Source organism: Cricetulus griseus (genome assembly GCF_003668045.3).
Source record: "Cricetulus griseus strain 17A/GY chromosome 1 unlocalized genomic scaffold, alternate assembly CriGri-PICRH-1.0 chr1_1, whole genome shotgun sequence".
Lineage (NCBI taxonomy): Eukaryota > Metazoa > Chordata > Mammalia > Rodentia > Cricetidae > Cricetulus > Cricetulus griseus.
Window position 1 is genome coordinate 272,594,829 of NW_023276807.1, and position 16,048 is coordinate 272,610,876.

The window sequence follows — 16,048 nt, forward strand, 5'->3', positions numbered from 1 at the left end:
TGTTCTTTTTACCCTTCATTCCCGTGGGTCAAAAGTCTAATAACTTTGGGTCTTTATTTTGAAACCTCGTATTCCAAGGAAGAGGGCCTTCAGAATTTTATTGGGTACATGTTAGATCCTGTTCTAGACAAAGAGTCTTTCTGAACCTGGAGAGCAGAACCAAAACTAACAGCATTCATTATGCTTCTAGATGGTACAGCAGCAAGGAGGGAGAGAGAGAGAGAGAGAGAGAGAGAGAGAGAGAGAGAGAGAGAGAGAGAGAGAGAGTGCTATCACACCAGGCGAGCACACTGATGAGGCTCTGTCATGCGTTCGAGGACAGATTAGTGGTGATCATGTCTAAACCTAGTATATTCTCATTCATATCTTATCCAAGGCGTGGCTGACTCATAGGCCATCTCTATCTAATACCTGTCTAGTCCTGCTTATTGTATTTACTAAAGACATCAGCAAAACATGCAAATTTATAATGGTATTATTTAGAGATTTAACATTGGTACCACATACCTCTCCTCTCAGGTGTCTCCTTTGGAAACACTGATGGAGTTTTGAATAAGTGTGTTCTTATGGAGGGATTCTGCACACTTCCTGCCATTCATGATTCTGAATGCTGGACTTCACACTTTGGACCATGTGATTGCTAGCAGCCAAACATTTGTAGTCACATGTCCCTCTGTTTGGGAAACATGGATTCTCTTTCTCATTGCTGTCTGCACAGTGGCTGAGTAGAATCCTCTGTCATCATCTGTCCTAGGATCCTCTTGCCGTTAGCATGCTCACTTGTGCAATTACAGTCTGTCCAAGTTCTCCTCCTCAAAAGGAAGGCCTGATTATATAGTTACCCATTTTTTAAAAAATGTCTTAGAAACAATTAGGTAAATTCAGAGTGAAATCTGAAAAATGTAGGTCAGGGAGTCACAGAAAGAATGAGCGGCTGTCACAGCTGCTTTGTGAGTCTCTGAGGGGCAACACATGTTGACCCCGCCAGATATTGTTATTTTAATCATGTTTTATCATAAGGAAATACAAAGCCCTGTGAGTGGCTTTTATGTTTACTTCGGTTTTTGAATTATTAAATGATTTCTGACTTGGAATAAAGGTGGGGAAGCAGAAGTGACTCTGAGCTCCCATCCCTTAGCCCTGTCAATAGTTACCCTTTCTCTAAGTTCATGTGCAGAGTCTCTCACACACAGTTTTTTTTTTCCATAGACACTTTCTGAGTAAAATTTTAGACCTTGTGTCTCACCTTTCCTTAATGTTATTTCCTAGAACCATGGGGATATTTTTTCCATAGCCACAGAACCCCACATCAGGATGGTGACATTGACACATTACTGTTATCCAGTCTGTGCAAAGGACTTAATATCTTACCTGAGGTCTCACTAATGTTTGCTACAGTGGGAGAAAAATTCTAGATCAGGGTTATACGTCACACATAGCCATTCTTTTTCATTTTTTTTTTTTTTTTACCTTTTTCTGTTTCCCTTTGTTTTTGAGATTGGGTCTCCCAGGGTAGCCCAAGCTGGCCTTGAACTTGGGCTCTTCCTGCCTCTGCTTCTTGAGTGCTAAGGTCACAGGCCTGTGCCCTATATTCAGCGCACTCTCTTTTGTCTCTTTTAATCTGGGACAATCCCATGAACTTTTGGTCATTTATGATCTTGACCTTTTAAAAAAATCATAGACCATTTTTTTAAGATTTATTTATTTATTATGTATACAGTATTTGCATATATCTCTGTAGGCCAGAGGAGGGCACCGGATCTCATTATAGATGGCTATGAGCCACCGTGTGGTTGCTGGGAATTGAACTCAGAACCTCTGGAAGAGCAGGGAGTGCTCTTAACCTCTGAGCCATCTCTCCAGCCCCCATAGACCATTTTTTTAAAATAGCATGTTCTTTATTTGGAGTTTGTTTCCTCATAAATAGATGTAGCCTTGGCCTTGAGCCTTCTGGAGGACTGCAACAGCAGTGGGGTTGCTTCTGTGCACGCTGTGCACAGTGTCGTGAGGGTCTCTTTACCCCATCACTGGTGATGTAGGTTGTGTTGAGGTAGTATGTCCAGTGTTTCCATGCTGTGCAGTCACTATGCATCCTTTGTTATCAGTGAAATAGCTCATAGGGAGAGTCCCTAAAATTCTGTAAATATTTCTCCCCAGAGTTTTAACTTATGGCTTATGGTCAGTTCTATTTTCTCTGTATTATATAATACTTTTGGGGTACTGGTCATGCAATGAGAATATTTAATCTTTCACTTAATTAAAGCTTACTTTGTACACACTATGGTTTGGCATGTAGTAGGTTAAAATCTTGAATAGTTAAGAATGCTGAGATGCTCTTTCACATGAAATTTGTGTTGAATATTAACAGAAAGGTTTTGCACTTGTTTCTTGTAGAATATTGTTTCTCATAAATCATAATTTGATTTAAAATATATATGCATTAACTGCCTAATAAGATCTTTATTTAGTGTCACATTTATTTTACAAAGGGTAGATGCTTATTTTAGCAATGATTTGTCATTAAAATTATGTCAAAATGTCTTAAAATGTTGTTGAAACTGTAAACAAACTCATAACACACACAGAGCTAATTATGGATGCCATCTGTTTATTTTTACCAAGCTTTTTTTTTTTAAAGACCATGGCATTGTCTGCTTATGATAAGCTTCAAGATTATTGTAATGACTAAGCCCTGTCCTTCAATTAGTGCAGTCAAAGCCAGAAGAGAATTTGCTTGTTCAGTGACCTTTTCCTATGTTCATGTATGAAATATGACATGTCACGATAAAGAAATTATTGTTACATACACATAGAACTTAATTTTTACAAGGGAAAAATTGGTATCAAAGTAGTACATATGACCAATGCTTTCCTGAAATTTTTAGAACTTATTTGAGATTTTAGATGAAAGACTACATGTTCTTTATTTTGGTGCTGTAAATGGCTTTATTTTAACACAAGATTAAAGATTTGTAAGCAAACAGTCAATCAAATTATAATGATGATCTCTGTCCATGTGGCTGTATGTCAGTTGCATGTGTTTGCACATATGTATCCCACGTGTTGGTGTGGAAGGCCAGGTACTCCCCTGGCAGCATCAGCTGAAGTAGTTATCCGCAGTCTGCTGAGGAAGCAGAGTGGTTTCCCTCACCCTTCTTTGCTAATGTGCATGCTAAGCACTGCCCAAGCCTGTCTGGAGAGAAGGCAACCTGAAGGCTCCATCTGCTGCTTCCTGCCACGCTGCACTGATGCAAGATTACGCTAATCTTGCTGCTTGTCAGGACAGGTTAGTGAAAGCATGCAAGTGGGCACAACTCAGACTAGACGAGGTCTCGAGAACACCAGCAGCCTCACTGCACATGCTGCGGCAAGTGTAGCAGAAGGGGCTGACTATCAGCCATGTTGAGAACTGCAGCAAAAGAAATGTAAAGTTGAACTGTTAAGTGTTGGGTAGCAATGAATCAAAACTGGGGAAAGTAACACAAAGGCTTACAAATGATTTCACGGGTTATTCTGACCACCATCTGTGTAGAATTGTGTTTATTCTTTCATTTTGTGTATTTCAATGAAAATTTGTAGTCAGGTATTACTAAAGGTTAAACAAAATTAGCTTGTTTCACTTGACTTTGAAACTTGGATTTTTTTGTTGTTGATGTCCATTTATTTGCCTTTTTCTTCACCTATTAACTGGTGGTCTTGGCCTTACAGGTTGAGCACCCTGTCACAGAATGCATTACCGGCCTGGACTTAGTCCAAGAAATGATTCGTGTTGCTAAGGGTTACCCTCTCAGGCACAAGCAAGTGGATATTCCCCTCAGTGGCTGGGCAGTTGAATGTCGGGTTTATGCTGAGGTAAATGTGTTTTGATGGGAGGCAGAAGGGTGGTTATGTCCAAGGCAGGGCAGCCAGTGTGTCTAAACTGCAGGTAGAATCAGGGTTTGATAACCTGTGGTCAAAGCAGAAGAGCGAGCACTAGGTAATCTGGAACAATTGAAAACAGAATGGAGTGTAAGTAAAGCTCCTGTTTTTCTAGGTGAGGAAATCAATAGCAATGTGTTGAGAGGCAGCAGAGCCTCGGCTGAGTGTTGGTGATTTTTGTCCTTTGTGACTCCATAAATGGTAAAGCTTTTAGTAAAGCATGCACTCTCGATTTATAATTTTAATTATGGGTTTTGCCAAAGTCTTAGTCTGACAGTTTATGCAAATCAGATTTCAGATCATTCAGTACCTGAAGATGCTTTCTTCAGATGACCTGAAGAATGCAGCATAAATATTTGTATCTTTTAGATGCAAAATGCTCTCTTAATTTACAGCCGTGAGTTAATAACATCTTCAAAAGTACTGTGAGTCATTTTGAAATCTTTTAAGTAGCTCAACACTAGGCTTTGTCCCAATGCTTCTGCTCTTGGTCACATGTGAGGTGCTGACCCTGAACACTCCAGTCTTGTTCTCCATGGTGTTATGAGCGAAGCAAGTGTATTCGTGTAAGCATGTGCAGTTTTTTTTGAGTCTTTTCTTGAAGAACTCAGCTTCTCAGGTTGACCATATGTGACCTGTTTGGAGAAGTAAGAAAAACAAATCTCTTTAGTGTGTTGCATTTGTTGTTCTGAACTTGAGTTACATTTTGATGGAGAATCTAGGTCATTTTATTTTTGGCCCTAAGGCATTCTAAGAAGTTTAAGGAAAAGTTGGAATGTTACCAACTTCAATAAAGTATGGAGGTCAGCCTCAACTCTTCTTGCAGTTCTGTTTGATTTTTAAATATACTTGGAAGTTGTCTAGAGGATGAGACATTCATACTCTGGAATCTTGAGTTCGTAAATACTGTATGTTAAAAATAGACCTATAAATACTCTTCATTGTAGTTAACCTTCCTTGTGCTGGTTTCTGTTTCAAAGACCGTTCTTCCCTTCCTTTGAACCCCCAGGACCCCTACAAGTCTTTTGGCTTACCATCTATTGGGAGACTGTCTCAGTACCAAGAACCGACACATCTACCTGGTGTAAGTCATTAACCGTGATGCCACTGAGGGACTCGGACCTTGACTTATGGCACACTTTTATGTTACAGCATGTCAACCCTAAAGGGTGTAAATTGAGGGACAAGGGAAATTCATGGGGAGTCAGGTTTTGTGTTAAATAAAAAATATTATTTGTACTCTATGGTATTCAGAAACATCTGAATCCACTTAATAGGGTAAGTTCAAATGCATTTAATCATATAAATGATAATTTATATTGTAAAAGATTATAGCATCCCAAGAATGGGAAATGACATTTTTTTTGTTAAAAATATAATCTTTTCTTTCAAAAACAAAACAAAACCAATAAACTCTAATCCAGCCCCCTGTTGTAGTCAGACATCAAGAAATTCTAGCACAAAATCAGCTCATTAGCAGGAGTTTATTAAGGAGAACAAAGTAACTCGTTTTGAGTGGTATCATCAGCTCTAAGGAAAAAGTGACTAGTGTTCATTTTATTCCATAGTCGGTGTATTCCTTGTTAATACAATCTGGTTGCATAAAAAGAACAAGGGCTATACTCTCTCTCTTAATCAAGGCACTAAGTGCATGTGTAGATGACGTAATGTTAGCTAGTGGGTGATAAGGCTGCACCATCTGTGAATATGATTGTTCAGTTTGATGGGTGGTAAGAAGATGGTGAAAGATGACAGGAAGACTTCTAAATTTAAAGATGTTATTGGATATATGATTTATTTCACTTTCAAACTGTTTTTTGCCCATGTGCTTTCTAAAGGGATTTGACCCCTTCTCGGCCTAGAGACTCCATGCTGTGTTCAAAGCGTGGAGGCAGAAAAAACTGTAAAGATTGAACAGGCATTATGTGATGCTAAATAGCACATGAGAGCAAGTGTCAGAGGGACATATCTAAACACTTTTTTAATCAAACAAAAAAGTCTTAAATAAGAAGCATAATGATTACTCTAGTTGTTAGAAGTTTCCACCATGTTGTAATAGCTCACAGAATGTCAAACATTTTGCCCTCTCAAGTTTTTGCAATTTGCAATTTTCAAACGTGAGACCTGTTGAAAGTAAAAGTGATAATGGACAAACTCTACCCCCTACAGTCTTTGTCCCACCAAATCTTTCTTCAATTAATGCTGCAGCAGGAGTTTTATGTAATAACATTTGCAGTTGTGATCCATCCATAGAAAGAAAAAACAATTAAAATCCCTTAAATGTTCTGCTTACTGCTGTTATTTGCCTGTGTGAATGTTGCATGTCAGCTAAATGGACCAAGGAATAGATGAAGAGATTGGGGGCAGGAGAGTGCGCACTAAGCTTTGTCTATCATTATTGCTGGGAGCAATCAAATTGATGTCAGCAGGACAGTAGATGCGTTGACAGCTGTAATTATGTATCTCCATGGTGATCACTTTTGGCCTGTCATGGAGGCCCATGAGTCCCCTCCCTTAGAAGCATTTAATCAGATTGGGCTGTCACTTGTCAGGTAGACAAGGCAGGCTGGGAGTTGTGCTGAGGGGGAGGTGAGTTGAGAATGAAGGGTGGGACATGCCTGATAGTTTCCAGAGTCTGCTGTTTGGCTGACGAAAGCAATTTTAATTGTACAGGAGGTATTTGAGGACTGACTTGAGAATCTCACACTTGGGGTACATGGGTGGTTTTTAGTGGGGTCCTCTTTCCCTCGCTTTACTAAAACTAGATATGTCAGTTTCACTTGGGAAGCCAATTTTGGCTTAGGTTTTTTTGGTCCCAAGAAGGAGCAAATACTTTAGAGTTAACTTTTGGTTCACACCTCTCACATGCATCTTTAAGCCTGAAACACATTGTTACAGCAGTGGTGAGGCTTCTTTTCCATGTAGTCTTTGATTGTTCTGCTTAGAGCTCCATTTGACTCTATTCTTGAAGTGGCCAGTGAAAGTTTATGTAGGCTGTGTTTTCATGGATGAATGGGCACCGAATTTGGTTTTTAGTTGGTTGTTAGAAGTAAGATATATAGTTGGCTATCATTTGGAAAAGCCTATATAAGCAGTAAGTTAAAAGTGAGGGCTCTTTTTTGCTTTGTGCAGTTTTTTTGGGAATGTCTACCTGCCTGTATGTGCTGATCATACACGATGCATTTTGATTTGACCCTGTGGGTTTAAAGTGACAAATTTCTGTAATTATTTTAGTAAACAATACAGACAATTATACCTGGCAGCCACAGATAGGTTACTAAGTTTTTAGGGCAGTATTATTTAAGATGATGAAACTGCACTATGAATGGCAGAGGGACATAATAATATTCCTTATCGTCTGTGGTATTTTACAAGTGGGTTGGACATAGCCATGTAGAAGATGACAAGATGTACTAAAAGTCAAGACTCTCAGACCTGCACCAGTCCAGGGGTCACGCAGGCTTCGGCAATGTGCTGTGGTATACAGCCAACCAGCTGGGAGAGTAGTTCTGGCTTACTGGCACCAAAGCTCATAAAACAGCATCTTTTGCCGAGAGAAAACACACCAAAACTTTACTGCTCCCATGGCCACCCCATTAATTCTTTTCCATTTTTGTTTTACAAACACCAAGTTTTATAGAAATTTATGTCCTGAAGTATGTTTTCAGGAAACAAAGGTGCACACATCCTGTGCCAATGTGCAGTGGCTTTCACTTTTAGACCTTCATTTGGAATGTGGGGTACATGAGCCCAGATGGCTGCTTGTGCTGTGCACAAAGAAATAAGAATTCCCTGGGCATGTTCCACCCTTTTCTTTAAAACCTTAAGAGAAGAGCGCTGTGAGTTTTTTCACTCATCTTCTAATGCCGTGTAATAAAGCCATCACCCACCCTCATGTGGATCTCCTAGACAAGAGGTTCTATGTGCGGTCCCTTGATAATTGCCTAAATTAAAATATTAAGGGCCTACCAGCCGCTGCGTTGACCTTTTCTCCAGCCTTGCCACAGACAGATGAGCTGCTGTTTATTGGGAAACCTCCTCCTCAAGGGTGCCAGAGATTCCTGTCCTCTCTTCCCACCCCTTCCGATGTTGGGCACCACAACCCTGCTGTTTTGGAAGCTTCGATTAAATTCTTCTGTCCTCAAGCCCTAGGATATGATACCTCCCAGTCTTGAGTATTTTGATTAGCTTCTAAATACTTCTGATAAAAAACTTGATCACAATAAATCTAATAAATGCCCTGGCAGGTGCTCCTTCAAAGTTTTACATGGCTAACCTCTGCTGTGCCGCTGGTGTCAAGCAGGGAGAGGAAAACAAGAGTCAGCGATGCACTAACTTGTTGGCTGGTTAGCAGCAACCAGGGGCTTCAAAAGGATATTTTTGAACCTGTGCCGGTCCTGCCCAAGATGAAAAGCACAGAATCCAAACTCTAATTGGAGCTTGCAATCTCACAGAGCAGAGCCTTGGGGAAAGCTGTGTAAACACAGAGGCCCCTGGGGACCAAAAGTATCAGAAAATAGCATTTACAGTTGAGGGGACGAGGCAAAAGAGGAAAAGTACTGCAGACTTGAAAGCCTGACCAGTTCGGGGTCTGTGAGGAGGAGGGGTAGCCAGGGCCCCCTCAGTGCTCCTGAGGGTGGGGGCTTTAGTGGGGCATCATCCCAACTCTCTGCAGCCAGTCTCAGGTGCATCCTAGGGTAGGAATGTATGAAGCCTCCCAGTTTCCTTTCTTTTCTTTTCCTTCCTTTTCTTCCTACCTTTCTTTCTTTCTTCCTTTGTGAAAGAACAAAAATTGTATGCGATAGTGCATATTAAGAGATCAAAAATCAGCCCCTCATTATGTGTCTGGGTTGTTTTCAGTTTTCCAGAGGCAGGGATGTTGAGATCGCAATTTTATTATCCCCTTTCTCCATGGGAAAAAAAATAGCTTGTGGTTAAAGAAAACAAGTCTGCCCAATATGAAGTTACATACTTTTTTCTTTTCTTTCTCAGGTCCGAGTTGACAGTGGCATCCAGCCGGGAAGTGATATCAGCATCTATTATGACCCCATGATATCAAAAGTTAGTTCCATTTCTTTGTTTTCTTTGAAACAGTACACATATTTAATTAAGGAATCAGAAGTGAAGCCTTTTTCTTAACAATGTACTGTATAATTAAACCAGCCAGAAAGCAGTGTGTGAAAGTGAAAACAGTTATCTCGTAGTTTTATAGGGCTTCCTCAGCCACAGTCAAGTCACAGTCACCAGCACCGCTCGTGTGCACATGCGCAGCTCCGATCGTCTGCCAGCACTGCTCCTGTGCACATGCGCAGCTCCCATCATCTTTTCCCCATTGCTTCTGTGCACATGCGCAGCTCCCATCATCTTCTCCTGTGCACATGTGCAGTTCCCATCATCTTCCAGCACTGCTCCTGTGCATATGCGCAGCTCCCATATTAACCAATGGCAGCCCAGCCTACTGCAATGAAAGGAATTAGGCTGGTTTTTGCTCTTCCAAAAGAGGGTGGCAGGTTCTGTGGAGTGCTTTTGACCTTCAAAGGTTTTCCAAATTACAACTTGAGTGAATTTGACTTTTGTTGTTTACACTATAGCTGGAACCCAGAGCCTGGTGCGTCCCAGCCAGGTCCCCACCACTGAAACACCACCCCACCCAGTTAACTTTTATAGAAAATTGTATAATAGGATTTGGCCTATGGATCTTTCTGAACTTTAACTTAGCAGAGTAAAGTGAATATTCATGACTCTCTAGAATCTTAAGACTACATAAATTATAAAATGCTATAATATAAAGTTTGGGTTTTATTTGAAAATCCTTTGTCTCTGAAACAGTAACTTTATAAAAAGGACCAATCATCTTCAAGTTTTCTTTTAGTGTAGTGCTGGGGATAAAGCAGGGATCATGCACTCTGCCCTGAACCACACTCCTAGTCCCCAAAGTGCTTTCTTATGTAGTTGTAGCTGAAGAAACAAGCCAGTTTTTAAAATTTTGTAATTTTTTCATTTAAGTTTTTACCATTGTTTTAAAGAAATCTTAGATTATTAGAGAAACACAATTTAAAAGTAAAAATACACAAAATATCACAAATTGGTTTTCAAATTTGCTATGTTTCTTTTTTGGATGATTGTACTTCCATTCAGAAAAATGTCCTACAAATTTTCCAGATGGCTTATATGTGTAAAATTTATTTACTTATTTTTCCTGAGACAGGGTCTCACTATGTAGCTGGATGACCTGTAATGTGCTTTGTAGATCAGGGTGGCCTAAAACAGAGATCTGCCTGCTTCTGCCTCCCAAGTGCTGACCTTAAAGCTATATGACACCATGTGGCAAACTGGCTTTATATTGAAGAGCTTACAAAATTTACTAAAATAATTACAGCCTGAAACTCGATGACATGCATCAGAAAAAGCCTTAATATATATTCTCATAAAGTCTTATTTCTTTAATTTTAGAGATTACATATAAAAAGACACAGATTCATGCAAAAAAATGGCCTTCGTTGTCATTTTTAACCAGCATGTTTAGTTTTTCATCAAGTTATGGGTGACAGTAATTTTAAGGACAGGCTAGCCTCTTTGTTCACTTTCATACTGGCTCTTTTGAAAGTTACAAAAGTTTTAGTTGTTTAGGAAATCAAACTTGGAAGCCTAGAAAGCCAGGGAAATCAGGAACTTTATCCCCAGCCCACACTGGGCCATGTGCTGATGTGCTGTGTAGGTTCTTCAGGATCTGCTCTCCCTCCCCCATCTTTCTTCTGCCCTTGCTGTCAGAAAATGCTTGTTTTGTTTTCAAGTATTTCTTTACTATGACAATGATATGTAAGGGGAGCATCTGAGATAGGTTGGTTCTCATTTGTTTATTCAAAGAAATCTTAATTGACATTTTATATTGAAAAATCAGACCACTGTGAAAACTGAAGACGCACATTGGTGAATGCGCTAGACAGTATTAAGCCTTTACCAGGTGCTGGCTCTATGTACCATTTTGTTTGTTTACTTGTAGCTAATCACATATGGGTCTGACAGAGCAGAAGCACTGGAGAGGATGGAAGCTGCACTGGATAATTACGTGATCCGAGGTAAAGTACACACGAGTGCTGTTTTGCTACTGTGCATGGTGCCTGGTTCTAGAGAGCAGAGTGAAGGGTTTGTAATTAGGGATTTCCATGACACAACTGGTTACCGTGTTGAAATGAAAATGAGAAAAATGTGAATGGGTTACACATGGACACTGGACACAGGCGTTTGACTCTCTGCAGCCCAAGTTATTTAATTGAACATAGGACATAGCTTTTCCTCTAAATGACTCATGGTATCTTGTAGTTGTATGTTGTGCATAATACAAGAGACTGTGAAGAACCGTGGTCCCACATAGTTGGATAGTGAGTTTGCTGTGTCACTGTCTGTGAGCTTTTGGGTTGGGAAGTAGAGACTTGTGTAGATGGATACAGGCCCTTACATTTGATTAATTCAGGGTCTGGGAAAATAGCTCTTGGCTTCTTCTTGGAGAAGACACAGGTAGTTTGCTAGAAACTGTGGTTTTCTCCTCTGGGTCTCTATCTTTGGTTCTTACACCAGCCTTCTGAATGCAGTCTGCCTGAATCAGAAGCTACCCTTGCACTCCAGTCTGTACAGTGGTCATTCTTACCCACTTTGAGGAGAACGTTATATACCAAATGTAAGTTCTAGCTTCGTGTTAGTAATGAAAAGAACTTTATTATCAAATTCAAGTGTATGTTATAAATTTGAATGGCCAGTGAGGATCTGAGAACATCCTCTAGACAAGTCTGGGTGCTGGGTTGTTGCAGCCTCTGCTCTTCCAGCGGACCCGAGTTTAGCTTCAGCATGCATGTCAGATGGCTCACAACCCCCCATAACTCAAGCTATCTTCAGGGAATCAGGGAATCTTCTGCTCTCTATGGGTACACACATATGTGTACATACAGATTTCTGAATAAAGAGACAGGATTAGCAGGAGGTGGAGTGGGTGCAGAGGAAATGAGTTGGAGATGGCAGACAAGTAAATGGGAACAAAGGTAGAAATTCTGGGACTAATCAGTGTTTTGTAAGTAAGACCCAACATGGAATACTAACAACTAATGGGACACATTTCAGATGAGCCACATAACCCTGCAGAAGGGTAGTGTTTGGGAAGAACTGACTCTAATAACTTAATTGTTTATTAACTGTATATATCCCCAGGCTAAATAGAAAACATTTCCAAATAAATATTAAACTCTAATTAGTTAATATATTTTTTCATAGTTGATGGGTTAGCAAGTCTGAAACCAATTTATGTACATTCTGGAATTGAGGAAATAAATACATATATTGTGGATAATAAGAACCAAGTTTCCCCTTGTCAGAAAGGCAGTAACAGATGTGGGAATGAATGCCTGGGGGTGGAATGAACCCTGTGTGTGGTATGAAGTAGGGTCTGAAAGTATCTGTGAGAACTCGTAGGCTCTAATATAAACTGATGACTCTGTAAAGGCGTGTGCGTATGCATGTATGTGTCCATGTATACACACCTATGTATATTCTCTAGCTGACAGGTTCTGGATTTTGGCACAGTTGACACTTTGGGACAGCAACTGTTATAGGATGACAGTCCTGTGTAGAGTGTGCTTGTCCATGTGCCTTGGCTTCAGGAAAAGCATAAGATGTGCCTGAACTGCCTGTGTAAAAGGGGAAAGCTGTGCTACAAGAGTGATAGAAGGACAGGTATAGTTCACACCTGTCATCCCAGCACTTAGCTGGACTCCACTTACTTGGTAGGCAGAGGCAGGAGGATCCGTGTGTGGCAGTTCCAGACCATTTTGGCTACAGTGTGACACGCTGTGTGAACTCTAAAACAAACACAGGAAAACCTCAGAAGCAGATCTGTTAAGAAGACACAGGGACTGCTTGAAGTGGCTTTCCCTGGTCAAACTAGGAGTCTGCCACACAGGAAGTCTGCCAGCAGCAACTTACAGCCTGTAGCTGAAGAGAGAGTCAGGAGCTGGAAACACTTGGGTTGGATAAACGAAGGAGTTGGTATGGCTCCGCCACACAGATTTTTAAACCAATACATGTAGAAAAAGCAACACATTGAGAATATAAAATAAGAAGATTAGTAGATGCTGAAGTTAATGGGGAAAATGGAAAAACTGTTATTATTATTTTTTTATAGTTTCTTGATGTCCTTCCATAATATACTTACCAAGCACCAAGGAAACTGCTTCATACTAGCAACCTTACCAAGCAGGAAGGGCTCACCTATGTCCTGCACCTCTTGTAGTAATCATTTGTGATACACATACACTGGCATGTGTCACACACACACACACACACACACACACACACACACACACACACACATACACACACACACACACACAGAACTGACAATGGTAGACTGGATATAATCATGAGGAAACACCAGACATACCAACCCGAAAGACAATCAACAAAATAAATGGCTTCTGATCTTCAAAGGTGTCAAGGTCAATAAACACAAAGAAAAGGCAGTGCTTATCTAGATCAAAGAAAACCAGAGGCACAGACCGCCGGGTACAGGGGGTTTGCACTAGATCCTGCTTGAACCAGGAAAAGGGGCTTCCCTTTGTAGTAAAAGCCACAAATGGGACAACTGTGGAAATCCGAGTAAATTCTGTAGACTCAACAGACACTCAGATTGCAGAAGAGACCTGTTTTCTTCTTAGGAAAGGCGCAAGACCATATTTAGAGGCTGTCAAGGGTTTATGTTACCAAACAGTGTGTGGTCTGTGGCTTATACATACAGAGAATCAGCACAGGGATGAGCTGAGCTGCCCCAGACTCAGAGCCTGAGTCAAAGCTGGACAATAATTATCTGTACTAGTTTTGCTAACTTTTGAAGATTCCAAAATTATTACAGAATAAGTTGGGGTTTTTGCTTCTTTTTTAAATAGAAGGTCCCCTCCCTGCTCCCTATTATCATCTTTGATGGTTACTTATTTACATGGTGAATTCTAAAGGATGGGCATGCTTTAAAAACTGTTTTATAAAGGACAGGAAAGGGAGAAGAATTTATTGTTAAGTGACTGCTTCATTGGTCAAATGTAGACTCCCCCACACAAAATTACTTGTGAGCTTTTGTGATAGTAGAGAAATTTTAGAGCACAGTATACCTAGATTAAACTTAATTTCCACGTCCCCAGGAAAGAAGCAGTGGCCCCGGCTTCTGTTTGATCCTGGTGGAGTGCACAGCTAGCATCTGGCCTGCTGTTTTGGAACCAGCGGGCAGTCAGAAGGCTGCTCGAGGGGCCTCCCTCTGTGGCCTGGTCATGATTTCCCATGCAGATGGGATCTGGTGAACTCTGGCACAGGTCACCCCAATTCCCAATCTGAAACTCTCAGTCATAATTTTTATGATTATGTGATTAATAATATGAGTGAGGCTGTAAACTGACTCTCAAAGAATACCGTGCTGTCTGCCTACTGTTTATACAGGGACTCACTCAGATGGCATTGTCTTCCTGGGACATGGAAGGAAAGCAAACTAAGTGCACAGTGTTACCTCTCATATGGATCTTTCCTTCCATCTGGTGTTTCAAGCTTTCTCTGTATGGGACAGTTTCCTGATGATTCCTGTCTTGGCTTTAGAATCGGTTCCTGCGCACTAGCTCTTGGAGCAGCTAGTTGTGCTCTCAGCGCAAAAGCTGATGGTTTGGTTGCATGTAGTAGTCTGTGTGGTATGCTATTCAGAGAACTTCAAGGACAAATGCATTTGAGTTTTAATTTTATTCTTGAAGCATTACTTAGTGAAATCTAAGTCTTTTTCATGTTATACTTATTATATAAGTAGGAAGATTTAAAACAATTCTTCAAAGGTATGAAAGCAGCCTGGATGCCTATCAATAGACGAATATGTACTGAAAGTGAGGTATGTAGACACAATAGAATTTTACTCTGCTCTAAGGAAAAAGGAAATTATGAAAATTTCAAGGAAATGGATGGGGTTGGAAAGAATTAAGCAAGGTGACCCAGACTCAGAAAGACACAAACTCTATTTTCTCATTCATAGGAGCACAACCACCCTAGTTTACAGTGTGCATGTGTGCGTGCGTGTGCGTGTGCGTGTGCGTGCGTGCGTGCGTGCGTTGCGTGGTGTGTGTGTGTGTGGTGTGTGTGTGTGTGTGTGTGTGTTGTTTATAAATGGGTGTGAATGAGGGTGAAGTCAGAAAGGAGACCACAAACGTGTAAAAAGAAGTTCTGGGGGGTTGGGGGGCGTATGGAGGACATATGTGACTGGAAAGCCAAAAGGAACAGGAGGACCGATGGGAAGGAGATGACAGGAGAATCAGCTCTGAAATGTGTTGAAAGGCTCTAAGAGAAAGTGTGGTAACAGAAGAAAAGTAGGTACCCATTTGTGTGTTTGGCTGATAGATTAAAGTCTCTTTATTCAAGAAAACACCAGGGCAAAACGCAGGCCAGAGCGAGGTTACAGGAACCCAGCAAGCGCGGCCAGAACAAAAAGGGCTTGGGTCTCCACGAGCCGTCTTTAAGAAGCCTCCCTTACGTCACCTTGGCTTTCCTACACCACACCCTTATGGTCGAGTCCTGGGTCCACCTGGTACCTGTCCCAGGGCGGGGCTAGGGTGTCTCCCTACATTTGGCTCTGTTGTTTAATATCCTAAGTGTAAGTAACATTTGTTCACAATCCTTTTGGGTTACCTTTTCTAAAACCAATATCCCCTTTTCAACTGTGAATATGAAATGAAATGCTAATACATCATTCACCTTGTTACTTGCATTCACTTCAATATTTTGGATATCAGTATCAGAAAGTAACTTTATCTTGTCCCAGTTATAAACTGCATCTTTAGGCCATGTTATATTTACTGAAGGCAGATTATACTGTTTGGGTATTGGCAGTATGGAGGGCTGAGAAACCTGTACCAGGATTAGGCTATAAAGGGAAACCCAGTAAAGCTAACTGTGAAATATTACATATGTAGGCAAATATTCATTTTATTTTATTAACCAGAGCAATAATTTTAGGAGTTAGACTGCCTTATATCTACTATTTCGGCAGCAGATTGGGGAGGGTGTCTTGTGAATGGGCAGACTGAGTTTGACTTTCATGTAAGAGCAATCACGTTTCTCT

General features: G+C 40.7%; 1 protein-coding gene across 1 annotated transcript in view; it reads left to right on the forward strand.

The window, feature by feature from the left end:
• Pcca (propionyl-CoA carboxylase subunit alpha) overlaps positions 1 to 16,048 on the forward strand; it is a 301,422-nt gene that overhangs the window by 125,420 nt on the left and 159,954 nt on the right. The window contains exons 13-16 of the mRNA XM_027388941.2: positions 3,709 to 3,852; positions 4,928 to 5,002; positions 8,911 to 8,979; positions 10,922 to 10,997. Of these exons, the coding sequence (XP_027244742.1) occupies positions 3,709 to 3,852; positions 4,928 to 5,002; positions 8,911 to 8,979; positions 10,922 to 10,997 (364 nt within the window). The remainder of the gene's footprint in view (positions 1 to 3,708; positions 3,853 to 4,927; positions 5,003 to 8,910; positions 8,980 to 10,921; positions 10,998 to 16,048) is intronic.